Source organism: Sturnus vulgaris, chromosome 1 (assembly GCF_052056855.1).
Source record: "Sturnus vulgaris isolate bStuVul1 chromosome 1, bStuVul1.hap1, whole genome shotgun sequence".
Lineage (NCBI taxonomy): Eukaryota > Metazoa > Chordata > Aves > Passeriformes > Sturnidae > Sturnus > Sturnus vulgaris.
The window spans coordinates 109,490,632-109,509,618 of NC_142243.1; the positions used below are offsets into that span (position 1 = coordinate 109,490,632).

An 18,987-nucleotide genomic window follows, 5' to 3' on the forward strand; every position below is an offset into this window, starting at 1 on the left:
AATAGAAACATCTTCCACAAAGAAAATTATCATATTCAGCCCCACACTACTTGGTTTTCTCTACACTTCTGCTGCCGCCTGTCTTTGGTTGTGAACTGCTTTGAGGTATGTCACAGGTGAGCCATTTTCCTGAATGTCTGGAAGCGTATCATAAAAAATGAAAGTTATGGAAATAATCATTAAGATCAGCAATATGTCTGCAACAGCTGATCACTACCTTCTTTGGTTTTTAATGAAAACCAAGTATTTCAAGGCGATTTTTGAGACACTGTAAAACAGCTACACTGCAAATGTAAAATCATACCATTCATGAACTTCTAAGTTTGGTCTATATTGCTACTCAATATGCAACAATTACAAAACTCAGGGCATTAGTCAGAATCTATTGGTTTATGTTTATTCATTAAAAGTGTTATTTATCTGGAAATATGCTCAGATTTTGGAGTCAGTGCCTAATAAACAGTGAAGTATCAGGTGCTGGGGCTGCCTTTTGCAAAGAGCAAAAGAATACCAGTTAGAATAAAGACTCTAGCCAAAAAGGCATGTTTAAGTTACAGCTTAATGCTCAACGACTTTTTTTCTCTTTAACTACATTTGGAAATTGAGCTTATGTAAGCAGCAATAAATGTCCCTTTTAATTTATTTTAACATACATCACAAGCAATAGAGAAACAGGAATTTACTCTATACTCTAAACCAGTGTACTGCATAAGCAAAAAAAGATTTGAGGGTGTTTTTTAACATTAAATTGATCTCTGTGCACAATTTGCAAGGAAACAGATTACATGAACTTAATACTGTTTTCTAAGAGCTGAAAACATTCATAGTAGGAAAAATCTATTTTAAGAAGAAAGCATTTTGCAACACAGAAGTGTTTACGAAACATCTCCTATTCCTTCCATCTTCAAAGACATGTCTACGAGCTAAACAACAGTTCAATTCTCTACACAACAGCAACCTATTTCAAAGAGATATTGGTGGCATCTAAAGTGAAGGTATCAGTTTCTTCCCAAGAAGAGACTAAAGGCACAACAGGCCAGACAAATTCAAAGTTGAATTTCTCCTTAGGAGCACATCTATGGAACTCAGCCAAAAGAAAGAAGTTGAATCTGGATAGCCATTGCTTTAACCATACATCAATGTACAGATCCCTACCATATACCGAAGGAGAAACAGTACACTATGTTTCTGAATGAAAAGAGAAAGATGAACCCTGAGGTTAGATTTGTAAAGTCAGAGTAAGATGAGCCTTCTAAAAGTCCAAAAATTGAACCAAACATTTTATTTTGCTTGCAGATTTCCTTTAAAGCAGCAAGACCAAGTACCCTTTCTAGCCATCAAAAGACACTGCATTTCAAAGTTAATACACAAAAGATTAAAAAGGCAGTAGGTGACTATCTAGAGATGAACCAAGTGAACTAGACTTAATAATCCTATCTTGAAGACGGAGAACATATCCCCTATACCTAGAGTAAGATAAGTAAAAAGGAAGTGTACTTTGATGCTTGAAATATATGCCAAAAAACCCCTCACCAGTTTCAATTAGAAATTCAGCTACATAAAGCAAATCTTAGGTATTGGTGCTGCATTAACTCTCATGACACAATTTCTGTTCAAATCATCAAGAACCTAAGATATTAAACTAACCTGTAAGTTTGCTATCAAAAATCTCAAGCCAAAAAACCCTAGTTATGCAGGAAGTCATCAGAAAACTCAAGGCAAGGATATCCTCAAAGTTGTCCAGCTCTCTAGCTTACTCCATCGTGCCTTGTAAATACAAATGCTGTTTTGCAAATTTCTAGGAACAGATTAGTTCTCTGGAATAGTACAGCCATATTGTATTCTACAGTCAGACTTTCTCAGATGTTGCTGGTATCAGAGGCTTTGAGTTTTGGGAGGGAGATTTTTTTGTCTAGGTTTTTTTTTAAGGATTTTAAGGATTTCACTGATATTACTATTCTACACACATTCAGTTGTATCAATGGGCTACCCACAGAAGTTAGTATGAAAATTCTGTTTAATAAATTATTGAAAAAAAGCACACTGTAGTATCCAAAGCAATATTTTGAACTCTGTAGCCCTGACAAATGTGGACTATAGCCTTTAGGAAATATTTTACAGTCTCCTGAAGACAAGGAAGATTTTTGTATAACTGAAGTACTATTTCAAAGCCACAGCACAGGACATAATGCTTCATGCAAAAATAAAATGCAGGAGCTTTAAAATCCAACTCAGACTGCAATAACAAAAAAAAAGACATGCAAAATAAAGTCAGGAATTATGATGAATGCATGTTTGTACTCCCACAAAACATCTACAGGCTCTGACTATTTTTAAAGTGATGTCATTGCATAAGCAAAATGGAAAGGGCATGCATCCAGAGAAAAAAAGTGCTCCCAAATCGTAATACTGCATTAAAGCTTGCCAGACCTTCCTCATGGGATGAGATCAACAACAATCAACGAAAACCCAAAATGAAACAACTACAAAAAAACCCCAACAAAACAAACAAACAAAAAACCCCAAAAAACCACCAAAAAACCAAACCAAACAAAAAAACCCGACCAAAACAAACCAAAACCAGAAACAAAAATGCTTCAAACCCCAATGAGTTAGGAGCACCTTCTGTACTATGTGTGAGAGTAAATATAACTGGGATTTGAAAGTGGAGAGGTGGAATCTTCTCAGCAAGCATCAACTACTGAAAAAAAAAAAGTGCTGACTCATCACAACTAGACAAAGATGCAAGAGGTTTGACTCTTGGAACTCAATGTTTTTCAGAGCAACAATATTCAGGAAAACGTGCGGTTTCAGGCAGAAAAAAATGTTGTTACTCTGTTCACAACTCAGTTTTCTAAATAATAACAATAAAGAAAATTCTGCATGTGTAGATGGCAACTAAGCATTCCAGCATCTCTGGCAATCCTAAAGTACAGGATATCCACTCTTTCCAGGCTAACTGTAATTGAACAATGAGACAACACTGCCTTAACTTCAGAAGGGTTTCTTAATTCTGTGTCAGACAAAGAAAAGTCTTACCAATATCTTCTTTGAGAAGGTGCATGTCTGCTGATCCTCCGTATGTGCAATAAGGAACCCTGCAAGCAAAAAAGGCATTTGGTGCCTCTGTAGGAGATGAAAAGGGGCCTTTTTTTTTTTCTTCCTTTTTTTTCTCTCTCTTCAGTTATAAATTAGGTCAACTCCTTCTTGATTACCTAGTATTAGTTAGAGGAAGATTGTTTTTTCCTCTTTTCCTCTAGCCTTTTCACAGAATAAAGACTAAAGCCAAGCCAGAGAAACAGGCAGGCTGGAAAGGAAATACAAGAAGGGCAGGAAGAAACAACAAAGATTTTGTGGCTCTCCACAGAAAATTAAAAGGTCAAAGAATGCTATTCCAGTGAAAGATGCATTCAAGACTGAAACTGATGGATAGATCCCCTTGCTGACCAGGAGGATCAGAAGACACGTCCCAACTCAGAATAAAATCCAGTCTTCATTTTGAACAAAAAGCTCCAACCAACCACGAAAAAAACAAAAAAAAACAACTCATCACCAGCACCCATCTTCCTGAAAAGCTATTTAAACAAAAGGATATAAATCAACTCGAAACTTTCAAAGTCATAATGTATCTAATTTTACTTAACATATTTGAAAAATGAAAATGGAGGGTCATCATCCATCACTAAATTCTATCTTCACTGGTCATTAGCTAGAGCAGTATGAAAAGCAATACAGAGTAAGAAAATAAATCCGCACAATATTTACGATGGACAGGTAATCCATTCTGAACCCATATAAAAATATTAAGCAGGAATATTACAGAAAGTGTTCTGATGAGCACGGGTTTTGGCTTGGATAAGGTTAATTTCCTTCACAGAAGCTGCTTTGGTGCCGTATACTAGATCTGTGACCAAAACAAGGCTGATAACACAAGGATGTTGTAGCTATTGCTGCACAGTCCTTACACAGCATTCAAGGCCTTTTCTGTTTCTCACACTGCTGTGCCAGTGAGGAAGATGGGGGTGCCAAGAAGCTGGGAGGTGACAGAGCTGGGACCAGCTGATCCCACCTGACCAGACGGGCATCCCACGCCACATGGCATCCTGACAAGCAGTAAGAGCTAGGGAAACAGGAAGGAAGGGGAGGATGTTTGGAGTTAATGGCATTTGTCTTCCCAATTATTATACATGATAAATCCTTTTTTCACAGAGAAGGCTGAACATCTGCAAGCCGAAGAACAGCAGTGAATGAATTCCTTATTTTGCTTTACCTGTGAAACTGTTCTCCCCCATCCTACTCGGGGACAATGAGGGAGCAGCTGCACGGTGCTTAGCTGCCTGCCACAGCACAGTGCTCATGGCCTTGGTGCCTGAATTCCTGTAGCAGCTCCCAGCTAATGTTACAAAACATTCTCACCCCTCTTCAGGAAAAAGGACACCAAGTACAACCCACCTGAACTTGCAAGACAAAGCTGGGTTGCTGCAGAGAAGAAGAAATGGGAAGAAGTGGTAATAAGAAAGGATACCATCCCTGTAAGAATGGAGCTATCCCAAAGGGCACCATTTGTGTGGAAAGAAAAATAACTGCTCTCAACTACTTAATTCCCCTTATGCTTACTAAGTAGTCACTGTCTCGTTTTCACTGGGGTTACAGGATAGGAGAGAGGCAGTACTTAACTAATGTGAACAATGAAAGATTGCCTAAATGCCATTCTCTAAATCTTCAGAGAAATTGCCTAACCAGACTATACAAGTTTAAGGAAGAAAATAGCAACTTCAAATGACTGCTATGCAAGTTTCTTCAGAAATTCTTCTCATAAGAAATTACTCTTACACTTATTTCCACTAAGGGCTGTGTTTTCACCTTAAAGAAAGATATTTATTTCATATATAATCTATTTCAGTCAAGCAGGAAACTGTTCAATTTTATTCAAAACATATATAAGGAAAAATTCAAGCATGATATCCAAACGTGTAAACTAGATTAGCACGCACATCACGTCCACACATAGCACCAACTCAAATCTCAGAATCAAAAGCACCTTCCATCAAGCAATCCCGATCCATGCACTTGCTGACACTTAAAATGATCAACTACATTTAATCACATTTCCTAGCATCCAGGCATTAACTCAGAGCTCTAGAAAGGCAAAAAAGTCTCCATAACTCAACACTATCCTGCTATCACTTCAGTGATTTGTTTTCCCTGTTCATTCATTTTACATGTTCTTTCCTAAAATCAGTAACTTATTTTCCAAATACTAGTCAAATTCAAAGGAACAAACCTCAAAATGGAGTAAGTATCCCTGTGCTTCATAGGTAACTATTTAGGAGATTCCCTTATAGCATTAATGCTTTTATCAATTCCTATTTTTATGGTCAAAATGTTGTCCTAGGTCTGACAGTCAAACAGAATTTTTACAGGACGAAAACAACTGACTTTCCTTGTCTTGGTTGTACAGCATCTCTCATTTGATGAAAACTGAGAAGACATGCTTTGTGAATTTGTATTTCATTTCATTTCAGAATTTAAAGGAACAGATGATTTAATATTCAAGTTCTCATATTTGCAAATCCATTCAAGTAATTGCAAAGTAAAGAACCTGATAACCTACCAACTGAACATTTAAATGAAGTATAAGAGGTGCAGTTCACAAATACTCAGAGCAGACTACTCCACCAAACACCAAGTCACAGATTTGGAATGCAATGAATTTTTAGCCTTGATCATAATTTCTTTCCCTTAAAAAAGAGATCATACCTCTCTTCAGTCTCAACCTAAGTCTTTGCATATCACTTCAAACACCACCGTTTTCTGGCACTGTTTGCTTTATAAAGTGTTCTCAGCTGAAGTTCTACGCTCTGAAGAGACTTCCTTTTTAAGATGTGTGACAGCAAGCAAATCTGCACAGACACAACCCATGTTGACTTAGAGGTACTTCTACAAAATGAAGATAATTCTATGTTTGAAAGCTGCCCAGATAATTGGATGATGTGTACTAGGAAAGAGCATGGGGCAAGTGCAGCTATTAAGCATTTCTTCTACAAATAGAATTTGTGTTATTTTACTTCTGTTAGTCAAATAGCCTTAAAGTTTGTTAAAAATTATATTACTTAAGAAAAAAAGAAAACGTTTCTATTCACTATAGTATGAATATGGGAGAAGAAGGAAGCTAAAACGTATCTTTATGGATTAAATATCAAAAACTCAAAGCATACTGTGAAGAACAAAGCCCAGTTTTACCATAAAACCTCTCTAAATATAGCTCAGGGACCAAAAAGATTAGAATACAGTAACATTCCAGACTCTGAGCCTTAGATACCCCAAAAAAATTTAAAAGGACAAGTGCCAAACTTTCTTAAGAAAGACTAGGAAAATTCAGCAGCAAAAAAGCAGCAAAATAAAGATCTTGCATTATGTGACTAGTCAAACAAATAATCCATTTTTCATCTGTGGTTACAAAAAGAAAACAGGATTCTGTACATACATTAAGATGGACTGGCTTGACATCTCCAAAAGAATCAGATCTCACATTGGAGAGTCCAAAATTGCATCTTTCAGGCATTTAGTTTTTTTAAGTGTAACGAAGTGCTAATTAAATGCCTCTTGCTAAGAATAAAAGCATGACTTCCCAACTCTGCTCAAGGTAAAGAATAATGAAATTACTTCTCTTAATACAACATGCCAGAAACTTGAAATAAAAATGATTTCTAGCTATTAACTATAATTTTTTATACACTATAAATGCTAATTTAAGTGATTTGACCTTGTGTAGTGAGACTGCTCTCTACCTAGGAGAAATTTCAACCTCAGCAGTTTTTAAACCAAATTACTAATTTCTCTGTTCTCATAGGATCATTATGGAACTATATAAACACCTTTGAAAATAATTACTACTAATAATAGAAAAATAAGCCCAGCCATTCAGATTCCACATTTTAAAAACTCACCATGGTTTTGCAAGCAAAACTATTAATTACAAAAAGTACCTTATTTTATTACATGTATTTAATCCCAAATCTTTTGAGTATTTGTAGGAGGAAAGCCTAGTAATTTAGAAGTTAATTTAGCCACTTTTCACCTCTAGAAGATGGCACAAACTATTCTAAATGTAACTGTGTCTCATCTCCACTGTAACCAAGGTCAAGGACAGTATTTCATCAAGTAGCTTAACTAATATTTGAGTTCCTCTACATGTTTTGACAAAAGAGCAGTTTTCCCTAAGATAAAAGAATAACAGACCAATACTCTACCTAATGTTGTCTTGGTAAACTGAAATATAGGCATTATTAAAATGCCCTTTCCACATAATAAAAAGCCTACTCTGAACTCAATTGAATCAAAGTGAATTAGATTTGTATGAAGTGCTGAACTGTGTAAGATATTGTCAATCTGTTATTTTTACATTTACAAATTAAATACCCACTTGCTTTTTCCACAAATACCACACAAAACCACAAACTACACCTCTCCCATTTTTCCTCATTTTCCCCACTGCTCTTCATCAATGAACCTTTCTATAAAATTTTGCTTGGTAAATAACTTTTATTGTTGCATACCTGAAGAAAAGATTGCTCTCCTAATTCTAGCTGAATACAAGGGTACTAGCAACATAATCAGTAACTCACAAAAAAATCTCTTTGTATAATAAACACTGCAGAGAGCTACACAAGTCCTCTTCTGTGACCAAGCAGGAAGTTCTGTATTTCTTCTTGTCAAAGACCCTAGCAACTTTTCAACCAAGTTATATTACTGTATGAGTATAAATTAGGTTAGTTTCACAGAAATGAAAAGAGATATTCTTATAGTCCTTTTAATGTAGTTAAGATATTTAATAATTCATTTTAATTCTGTTGGTAAAATGGATTTCAAAGAGGCAGTAACTGAAATACTTCTTAAATGTTTGATGCAGTTCAGTTATCCTGTGGCTGGGCATTCACGTGCCTGGATTTGTATAACTTCAGACAGCTGGAGGATATATTTATCACCTTAGTTCTTAGAAGCTCTGATTTTAAAATATTTCAGTATGGATATAACAGAGTGTTCAGAATTCATTTGGTTCTATTTCAGTTAATATTTTCACTAATAATGATAATCCATGTATAATCCATGTATGAAAAAGTAACAGCTTAGTAATAGCTCCAATTACATATGTTAGATGCATCATTTCATAAGAAAACTCTTTCCTTCCTAATGCTCTGCATTCCTCTCGCTCTCTAGCCTTTCATTTCTCAAGGATTATCTGACATGTGCGTTATTGAAAACATAAACCAAAACACAACCAAGAACTCCAACTGTCTCACAATCAAGTTGTGTGATTCTACAAGACAACAAACCAGCTCTGTCACTCCCTTCTCATTTCGCATTTTCTTGTTATCTGTATTTTGTAGCTAACAGCCAAAAGGCTAAGAATAAATAACCCAACTGGTACTGCTGCTTAAATAGTATGGTAAAAATAAGTGCATGCACAGGGAAATCTTTAAGCTGGTCTCAGAACAATGGACACCTTAATGGCAGAGGAACAAATCTGTTGGTATTAATTCTGCACACAATCTACCAGATGCACCTCCCCCTATAATTCTGAAATTTTAAGAAACTGAGAATTTACACATAAGTTAAGGCATATTCACTCTCCCTATCTTCAATGAATAGCCATCCTATTTAAAAATTGCAGAAATTTATTTTAACAAGAAACATAAAACATTAAGGCTTGCTGACACCATTTCCCCATCAACATTGAATAGCAATCTAGTACAGGTTCTACTTTTGCAAGTCATTTACAGTGGTGTTAAGTAGTATGTAAAAGTAATTATTTCTAGACAAGTTCATTAAACATAGAAGATATAAGCCTTCCTAAAAGGGTATTACTTACTGTGATCAGCTGCTTATCACCATCTTTTCCTGCTTCTTTTAGTTTCTGAATATGTTCCTCAGATGATGGCAAGTTACTGCATTTTGATGCTAATGAAGGATTTGACAATGGAGCCCTTGAAATACAAATATATTTAATGTTAAAAATGGAACTGCTTATACACGTCATGCTGGATACTCAAAACGTTGTGATTAGTACAAATTTTACCAAGATGCAAATCCAAATTAATTACATAAAACACAGTCCTGTATATTTTAACATGCAATTCAAATGGAAAAATAAGGAAATAAAAGGATTAATCAAAAAGACAGTTTGTAACTAGCCTAATTAAAAGATTTTTTTGGTTTATGAAAAAAAAAATTACTATCAAGTGGGTAGGTTAGTCTCAAACATTAACACCAGCATTTAAAAGAGGCACTTTCAGAGCATGTCTGATGGTGCCTAATGCTATGTATTTCCAAAGTAAGATCTAGGTATCAGGCTGCTAAAGCAGACCACGTAAATATATTCTCACAAATCTAAGTCAGATGTCAAATCCCTACAATTAAAAGTTATTCTCTTCTAATAGGGAAGAAGGGAGGAAGACCCAAGGAGTAAATGCATCAGTATCATTGCAATCTTACTCAATTTAAATCACAACTGAAAGAAACACTGGAAAATACAATAAACTACCACCAAAATCATTCTATGAACTTGTTCCTATATTCAGGGAAAAAAAAAATGACGTTCATTCCAGGTTTGGATGAAACTCTTGGAGATTGCCAAAGCAAAACACACACAAAAATACACATACTTCAACGAGGTATTTACGTATTTTTCTTTTTCTGAGCAAACTTAACTGTGGCAGCCCTGCAGCACAGGCACCAGGTTACTGTGCAGCAATGAGCTTTCTAAAAAATTATCTCTTGCCAGACATTTTTAAAACACCATTTTTGTGGTAAATCAGGGGTAATTTTATTCTGTTCAGGTTTCCTAAAATTTGCCATATGTAGCTACTTGGAGGTCTGCCTTTTCCTGCTGGAACCTTTTCCTACAAAGCCCTAAAGAGAGCTACATGGTAGATATGTACACAGATTATTATATATTGTAGCAGGAGTACCACAGAATAAACGATGGCTTAAATCTTGGGTATCATATAGAAAGCAGGGTAAGAAAGGCGTCAGAATTAAAATATATATCCAGATAATAGTAAAGCCATATGAGCTTGTTCAGGTAATGAAGATAATAAATTTAAGTAGATACCATAAACCTGTTTGGCAGTTGTGAATAAAAATATGAAAAATCAAAGTTATTGCAATGCTTATCAATACATTTTAAACCACTCATTTAACTAGTTTCCATCTACCTTACCAACCATCTTCTGTGAAGTTCCAAAGTAGCAGACTTTTTCAACATGTACAAAGGGGTCGATTAGTTGGAATTGTTAATCTGGCCTCAGAGAGATGTACTGAAAATTACCTGAAACATTTCTTCCTGTCCCCATTATAAATATAGAAAACAATAACAATACACGGACCTCTGCTGATGCTTAAGGTAACAGGTACAAAGAAATTTTTGTCTTTAGCTTATTGGCTAAAACCAGAGCCTATGTCAGAACTGCTTAAAAACTTTAACAGTCAATGTGATCAAGGCTAAAATGCAAACTTGAACTATAAGACAAACTCAGTACTAAGAACTTTTTCTTTTTAATATGGCTGCTGACACCTTCATTTTACAGCAATCACAACATTCCTAATAAAATCCCCTCCTCCCCACCTTAAAAAAAAAAAAATCACATGTACAAGACTCCCGTAGTACAAGGGGTAAAAAAACTCCTCCAGACATAAATGAAGTAACTCAGTACACGAAAATCATGCGGCAAAGCCTTTCCCTACTCTCTGGTTCTCATCTGATTTGAGGAAGAGACCAGTATAAATGTTTTTCTGACTCTGTTAAATAATAACTTTTGAAATAAATGTGCAGCTGCAAATATCTTAATTATTTTCTTAGCAAAGCAAAAACATCCCTTAACAATGGAATAAAATTAAAATCTGTTTTTACAAAGGACAAGTCACTTATTTGAAACTGAAAACTGAGGCTGGAAGACAACTGTTTTATAATAAATTCTCTCATAACATGCAAGGTTATCTCATATCTGTGCAAGGTTACTGTAATTTCATAATGTATGAAATACTATACCTGTTCTCAGATTCCGAAGTTTGACTTGTAAGTGAAGTTTGCATCAACTGTGTGGGAGCCAAATCTGCAATTAATCAAAAATTGTAACTTCATTATAAAGTTTTTAGCTGCAAAGGAAATTTGAGTTAAACTAAAACTGATTTTCATAAAACATATTCAAAACTATTTTGCAATCTGTTCATGGTCAATTAAAAAACATTCAAGTTTGAGGCAGTATTCACATTTCTCTAAGTATACTTTAAAAAAAAGGGCATTTTTCTCCAACTTTGACAGCAGTTCTGCTGAACAGTTTGCCAGAAGCTAAACAAGGCCAGCAGTAAACTACCTAGGAGTTTAAATATGTTTATACTGACACATATAAATAGTTGTCTATATTTTATTAGAATCACAAATGTACAGTATTTACAATACTGTAAATACTCTACTGACAATCAGTATGTTCTACAACACTTAAGGAAAAGAAACAATTAAAAACATCAAAAGAAAGAATTTTTTTTTAATTCTGTAACAGAAATTAAGAGTAGTTACCCTTCAAAAGTATCCTACAGTGTCAGTAAAAAACCTCCAACTATTTAGTAAAGGTAAATACTAAAGCAGTGCACTCAAACTGAGGTTCAGATAAAAAGAATATATAAATTAAATACATTAAAGAATACATAAAAACCCCAGAACAAACCCCTCACCATTAAAAACAAAAAAAATTAATGAAGAGACAAGTTACTGATCCATTGACAGTACTTCTTAGTCAAATGTACTTCAGTCAAAATATTCACATCACACTCATCATAAGCTTTGACAAACTGCATTCACTGGCTGATAAATGAAGACTACATAATAAAAACAGAGAGTGATTACTCAATTAATAATTTACTTAAGATCAAATAGAAAAATTTAGAAGTAAGAGGTGCAGATTCTTATTCAAAAGGGAAGAGAATTAACAAAAGCCAAGCCAAGAGAAGAAGCCAACTGAAACATAGAAGTTTTACTGCTTTATTACATAGAAAAGGAAAAAATTTGGTTGGGTTTCCCCTCTTTCCCACTCCACAGCCCAGAGAAAAAAAGTACATTTCAGTGCTACTCAAGTGACCCTAGGTGTGACACAAAGCAATACAAAACCCCCGGTCATTAGTTCCAACTCTCGAAGTTTAGTTCTGCACCATCTATGCCTCACTCCGTGAAACATTCCTCTTACAGGGAGACTTATCCTGCCCACAGAACTGATCAAACCAAGTGGAGAAATCAGTAGTAGACAGTTACCTTGAGGTTCACTTTCTCTGGGTTCTTTCTTTAATTGTTTTGGTGGTCTAGGAGCTGTAACACACTTTATTGGAGAACTTTCTGGATCTGATTCCAAATATAATTTAAAGTCCTAAGCAAAACAGGAAACAGTAAAATGTGCAAATTATTCAATGCCTTTAACCTATTAACAAAACAACTGATTGAACTAAGTATTAACATTTTGAATACAGCATCATTTTTGTTAATTTAAGCAGACAAAATGCAACTGATTAGATAGTCCATATTGAAGTTTGTGGTATTAATTTTGAAAAAATCTTTCTCAGTTTATATATAAGCTTATAAAATATTTCCTGTATTTCAGTTGTCCTTAAAATCCTGAATTTTAGTAGAAACTCATTCAGATAAGGAAATGAGAGGAAAAAACCTGTTCTCCTAATACACCTTTGCACAACAAAACAGCTACGGAAGCTGAAGACATGAAGAAGTGTCCATATGAATCCGTACAAAGTTTGGTTCCAGCACAAAATTTTACTGATCAACATTTAGTTAACAACAGAATCTAGAAAGGTGGAATCAATTTTTCAGCTTATTATCACCCATCTATGACAACACAGCAGTAAATCTCTAATACATTTGAAAATTTTAAGTTACTGTAAAAGAAAGTCATTGTTAAAACAATTCTGAGCATGAGATTCTCAGAAAACATAATAGATTTAGAACACCCTCCCACTATACACCATAATTAAAATAACTTACCTCATCTGGTCTTGGCTCACATAAAGGTTTTGTCAAGTTAGGCAACAAACCATTTTCTGCACCTTTCCTTGTGGGCTGTTTTGTTTCTAATGCCACTTCTTTAGCTCCAGCTCTTTCAGATGAAGGATCTGATTTCTCCTGCGCACAAGTTGTACTTTCATTCTCAAAGAGTCTTGTTGACAGCTTGCCTTGTGCCTTTGAAAGCTCTGCTTCTACAGCCATTTGACTTGCCTCTGAAACTTCAGGGAAATCTTTTAAAAAAGGAAGCTTGGGGACATTTGGAGAATTTGCATTACTTTGCTTCACATTACTAGCTTTCAGCAATTTAATTTTGGTCCATTTAGAGTTTTTGTTTGAGGAGTTATTTCTACCATTCAGAGTGCATTTGACAGGCATTGCTTTTTTGCTAGGGAAAAACCGTTTGCACTGAGTACTTTGACTGGGCTCTTTCTGAGTAAGCATTTCACTTTGCTGTAATTGTGTGTCATCGTGCTTTTCTTCTGCTTTGCTATCCTCTGCATTAGGGGAATTTTTTTTCACTTCTACTGTATCTGACTCAATCTCACCTGCAATTTCTTCACAAAGTTCAAGGATGCTCACCCTTTTGGATTTCGCATCATTCTCTGGTTGATCAGCCACATTTGTCTCACTCACAGACGGCTGTGAAGTATTTTTTGGTTTTGTACTGGGTTTTATGTTCTGGTGTGTTTGTTGCTTTTCCTTAGATGCTGTAGAATTTGGGTTAAGAGAATCGGTTTCTGCTTTCTTTGTGTTGTTAGAATTAGGAGATACAGGGCCCTTTTGGTCTTTCTTGACTTCCTCAAGACTCTCATCAGGACATGATGAGGACCCCTGAAGATTGTGTTGAAAGCTACTGGAATTATCCTTTTTATTGTCCACTTTACACTTTTTCAGAGAGCTGGTCACTTCTACATGTACTTCTTTATCCTCGTTTTTATTGTTTGTCTTTATTTTTGTGTTTTTCTGCTCTGTTTTCCCTCCAGCAGATTTCAGTGGTTTTGATGTAACACTGTGAGCATGTTTTTTTGCCTGGCTACTGTGCTTAACTTCCGAAACCTTTTCTTCTTTAACTTCTCTGCTGCGCAGGGATCTTGCTGGAACATGCACTTCTGTTAACTGCTGCAGCCTCTGTGATCTCCTCATTACTGGCTCGTTTGGTGCAATTAAGCATTTTGACTTAGGAATTTCTTGCACAGATTTTTTCTGGCATACCTCCTTATTTTTTGCAGATTTAGACTGCTGCTGTTGGACTGTTTTGCCAGATATTGTTTTATTATTTGAATTGAGTGCTGATGATCTTGTAGTCATGCGTGTTCCTACTTCAAGTTCATTGGTGTTATCACTGAAAGATTCAAATAATACTTTTATCAGTATCCAGAAAGTAGAATCTATCATAAGATTCTTTTCATTCCTCCTCCGCCTCTTTCTTTTTTAAAACACTAGATCTTTTACTCTCAATATTTTTGGAAGGATTTGCTTATTTATTTGGAAGGATTATTCCAAAAAGGTGTTCATTTCCACCTAGTTACTCTTAAGTGTTGTATTTAATGATTTTTATGCATGGCAAGACTGAACTATGAACCCCAGATGAATGCTTTGTAACATCTCTAGCAGTTTCTAATCACTGACACCTGTGACTTTCAAATGAAGTATGAGCTATATGTATATTTATAGATAGTATTAGATTTATTTTTGATCCAGAAACTTTTTTGAAGGAGGTCTTTGTAGATTTCAAGGCATTTATATGGTTGCAGAGAAAAATCCTGTAGCAGACAGCATACATAATGATTAAAATCTCATCTCCCTTCTAGTACTATTTAACTATAACTCAGATTCCCTCTGATGGATCTGCACTAATGTAGTCTATCAAGACAATGCAAAATGATGTATTTTTTTGTCACTGACCTGTTTGGTTTGACAGAGGTTTTGAGTACAGTTTTCTCCTGCACTGCACACTGATTGGGCTTTGATTTATTTGAGCCATGTTTTGTATCCGACACCTCTTTTTCCTTCTTTGACAAACACGGTTTGTTGTTCTTGTCCAGCTTTGGACGTTTAGCAGAAGGTTCTACTAATGTAGACTTCCTTTTCTGAGCTGCCATTTCTGTAAAAAAACAAGCAACTCAGCTTTTAGACTCTTTGTCAAATATCATAACTTTTCACTTTCATATATCTACGTTTCCTTTTACAGTCAGATCATGCTGTGATCAGAAAGCAAATCATTAAACCAATCTCAAATCAAATGACACTCATTTTACTTACAGGTTTTTACAAGAGGCAATCGATGTTTAGGCCAAAGTAACTTATCAAGGAGTGACAAGAGCATTCCTTATGCATATGTTTACAAACAGGATGTTTCATGCCACCTATGAAGAACAGAAAATGTTCATGCAGTAAACACTTCATACCTTCCTACTCAAGACTGAATTCCCACCCTCTTCCATCCCCTCAAACAATGCTTAGCTTTAGAGTTGCATTGATAAGGAACTAAAATTAAAAAAAAAACACCAAAACCAAACCAACAACCATCAAAAAACAATAGACAATTTTAATTTTTTTATTTATTTCCATATCCAACAATTTTTAGCACTTTGCTGTCTTAAGCACTACTCTTTTACCTTTCAAAAGGTGGCAAGTAACAGTACAATTCAAAAGGAAGTTTCTCAGCCTTTCACGTTTTCCCACAAAACAGTGCTCTGTTCTGTTGCAGAACTGGCAAAAAACATGGGACTGCTGTCAATCCTGTGCTTCACAGCAACAGGGAATAAATACATTAGACTCAGTTACCAAGTTTTGTGGCTGCTACAACAGAACTTCACAGACATTAGCAACCACCTACAACTGTTCCTTCTAATGTGACTTAAGCTACAAATCAGATGGAAAGCCTAGAAAGTAGCATTATTAAAGATTTTGCCTTGGGCAGTTAAAGACAATGCCTTCATGAGAATTGAAATGATGTTAATGATGCAGAAGTTACACTGCACAAGAGTCTGAAAGCTAAGAGAGATTCTTGATTAAAAAAAACCTTCACAGATTTGCCTGATCATTCCTTTCATACACATTTCTGACTAGTGAAATTTTCAGTTCCCTTATTTAAAGACATCGGTATTGTATTATGGCATAGGTAATAATTGTTCAATAAAGTTTCACTAATAACTTCATAAAATTAAGTTTACTGGAAGACTCAGTTGTCAGAACTTCCACATCACCTTTTTCAATCAGGAATTACCTATTAATTTTTGTCCCTGATAGATTTACAGATTATATACAGATTTCTACAAAACTATATTGCTTTTCAAACCTTAACTGATCTGATGTTAAATCTGACACATTTTTAAGGTCAAACAGGAACAAGTCACCAGTTGTGTAACACAGACCAGACACTTTCAGTTCATTACAAGTATGACTTCCAGTATTGACAAATGAATGATTTTCCCTAAAAATTTGAAAGATATATATGTTAAGCTCCTTTTAGCAATTGATCATTATCCAGAAGGAAAAAGTAAACAACTATACTTTTTTTCAGACTTTATATTGTTCTTAACTCATTTTCATTTATCGACTTATGAAAGCATTTCTAACCATGCAAACCTGGTAATTTTGTTAAAAAGCTGATTAAAAACTCAGATTCCAGACACCAGTACTGTCTTCTGACCTTCTCCTTTAAAGAAGATACATAAGAAACAACCCATATTTGAGGTATATTTTTTTTAATTCTACCCAGGGAAGAAATCTCTAACAGCACTTTTTGTGGTGCTATTTTCATGTCTCTCCCTAAGGAGCAGGTAATAGAATTTGCATGCCTATGTTCTAATAGCTCATGAGCTCCATTGACACCTCACAAGCCTATGGGTTTCCATCAGTCAAATAAAAACCTGTCACAGATGCAGTATGGTCACTCATCCTGAAAATAAACAGCCCTAGTTGCTGAATAGGTCTTTGCTCTCTTAGAGCCCAACACCGACTCTCAGAATTTGAGAATACCATGACACACACTGCATACCTGGACCTCCTTTGTTTTTTTTCCAGACATGGCACACTTGAGAAAGACTTTCAAGTACAAAACAGAAAGTATAAAACTTCCTCGCTGGCACTCCTTCTCATGCAACTAAAAAATATACTCTCCTCCCACAGAGCTCTTGAACAGTAATTTCTTTCCTGCTAATACTTTGTACAGCAGAGCAAAGTCTTTTCCAGACATTCCAGAACTGGCAGTCTCTGCCCTGGAGAAGTCACCCTCTAGTAAAAGCTGGATTATGGAAAGCACGGCAGACACAGAAGTGCAGGAACAAACTAGAACAAGAGCAAAGGTTTGGTGCAGGGAAGTACAGGGGGAAAAAACCCGAAAACAAAACAGAGCAAAAAAAAAACCTGAAACCCAAAAAACCCAAACCAACAAACGAACAAAACAGAGAAATGCGAGCCCCACAGCTCCCAGTCCTTAGAGCAGGGGCTGAGGCTGGTTGCACAACAGCTGGACAGGGTGCGGGGGTCTCGAACCTGAACCGTCCGGGCTGAGGGCCACGGCAGCGCCCGGCAGCCCCTACGGCACAACTCAGGACGAAGGGAAGGGAAGGGAAGGGAAGGGAAGGGAAGGGAAGGGAAGGGAAGGGAAGGGAAGGCCTCCAAGCGTGGCCCGGTGTCAGCCGGCCCAGCGCCCCGCGGTGACAGCCCTCCCGGGGCAGGGCCTGGCGGGGGGACCCCGCTCCCGGCCGGCAGCTCCCGCGGCCGGGACCGCCGGGGCAGCGCAAGGGTGCCGGGATGAGGCCGGGTGCCCGCCGCGGCTCCCGCTGGCAACAGGGCACGGCCGGCCCGCTTCCCCCCGCGACAGCAACGGGCAGGCCCGGGGAGGAGCCGCCGCCGGGCTCTCGGCCCCGAGGGAGGCGCGGGGGGCAGCGGGCACGGGACAGCCGAGGGTGATGGGACACGGGTGGGGTGGGGAGGGTGTGGAGGAGAGCAACTTCCTCAGCCCCCCCGGTATGCCGGCGGCCGCTTACCTCGCTAGGGTGTCAGCGACGTGCCGGCGCTGGCGGAGGCGGCGAGCCTGAGCCTCGAACCCGCCCACAGCCGGGCACCGCCGCGACACCGCCCCGTCCGTCCCGCCCGCCCCGGCGCGCCGCGCCCCGCCCGCCGCCGGCCCAGCCTCCCCCGGCGGGGACGGGACATCTTCCGGCGGGAAGGAACGGGGAGGGCGGGAAGCGGCGCGGCTCGCGCATGCGCAGCCGCCTGCATGAGGGCGGCTGCCATATGGGAATGGGAAGTGAGGAATCCAGAGACGGTGCTAATTAAAGCACGCATCTAAGGACTGGAGGGTGTTTGTAAGAGCATGTATTGACAGGACAAGGGGGAATGGCTTCAAACTGAGACAGGGTGGGTTTAGGTTAGATATAAGGAAGAAATTCCTTAATGCAAGAAGATGAGGTGCTGGAACAGGTTGCCCAGAAAAGTCATGGATGCCTCATCCCTGGAAGTGTTCAAGGTCAGGCTGGATGGAGCTCTGAGTATCCTGGTCTAGTAGGAGGTGTCCCTGCCCATGGCAACGGGGTTGGAACCAGACGATCTTTAAGCTCCGCTCCTGGCAGCGATGTCCCGGTGGCTCAGCCCGCTCGCACCGCCCGAGTGCGTTGTCCGAGCCTCGTCCTTTGCCAAAAACAAGTGGGAAAAGCGGTGCCATGTGCTGTGGGGCCAGTGGGCACAAAGTGACTGCGGTGGCAGCCCACTCGGTGTCACTGGCTTATACCTCACAGCTGGCAGCCGTAGTGAAATGAAGAGTCGACTGAGAGGAGACCCCATCAATGTGTATAGCGATCCAAAGGGAGGGTGTCAAGAGGATGGAGCCAGGCTCTCCTCGGTGGTTCCAAGCAGTAGGACAAGAGGCAGCAGACAGAAACAGATGCACAGGAAGCTCCATGTGAACATGA

The 18,987-nt window shown here is 37.8% G+C and overlaps 1 protein-coding gene across 5 annotated transcripts in view; it reads right to left on the minus strand.

The window, feature by feature from the left end:
- ESCO1 (establishment of sister chromatid cohesion N-acetyltransferase 1) overlaps positions 1-18,163 on the minus strand; it is a 32,874-nt gene extending 14,711 nt beyond the window's left edge. For 2 of the 5 annotated variants that reach the window (XR_015807041.1, XM_014871287.2), the window contains exons 1-7: positions 18,064-18,163; positions 15,329-15,432; positions 14,972-15,170; positions 13,046-14,408; positions 12,308-12,419; positions 11,051-11,114; positions 8,873-8,987 (exon numbers count right to left, since the gene is read on the minus strand). Coding sequence is in view for 4 of the 5 variants with exons in the window: in XM_014871287.2 (XP_014726773.1) it covers positions 8,873-8,987; positions 11,051-11,114; positions 12,308-12,419; positions 13,046-14,408; positions 14,972-15,168 (1,851 nt within the window). In the remaining variant the exon portion in view is untranslated. Of the gene's footprint in view, positions 1-8,872; positions 8,988-11,050; positions 11,115-12,307; positions 12,420-13,045; positions 14,409-14,971; positions 15,171-15,328; positions 15,433-15,684; positions 16,462-17,069; positions 17,482-18,063 lie in introns of those variants that run through there. The other 3 variants (XM_088173897.1, XM_088173889.1, XM_088173904.1) reach the window with 3 other exon arrangements.
- Positions 18,164-18,987: the final 824 nt, after the last annotated feature.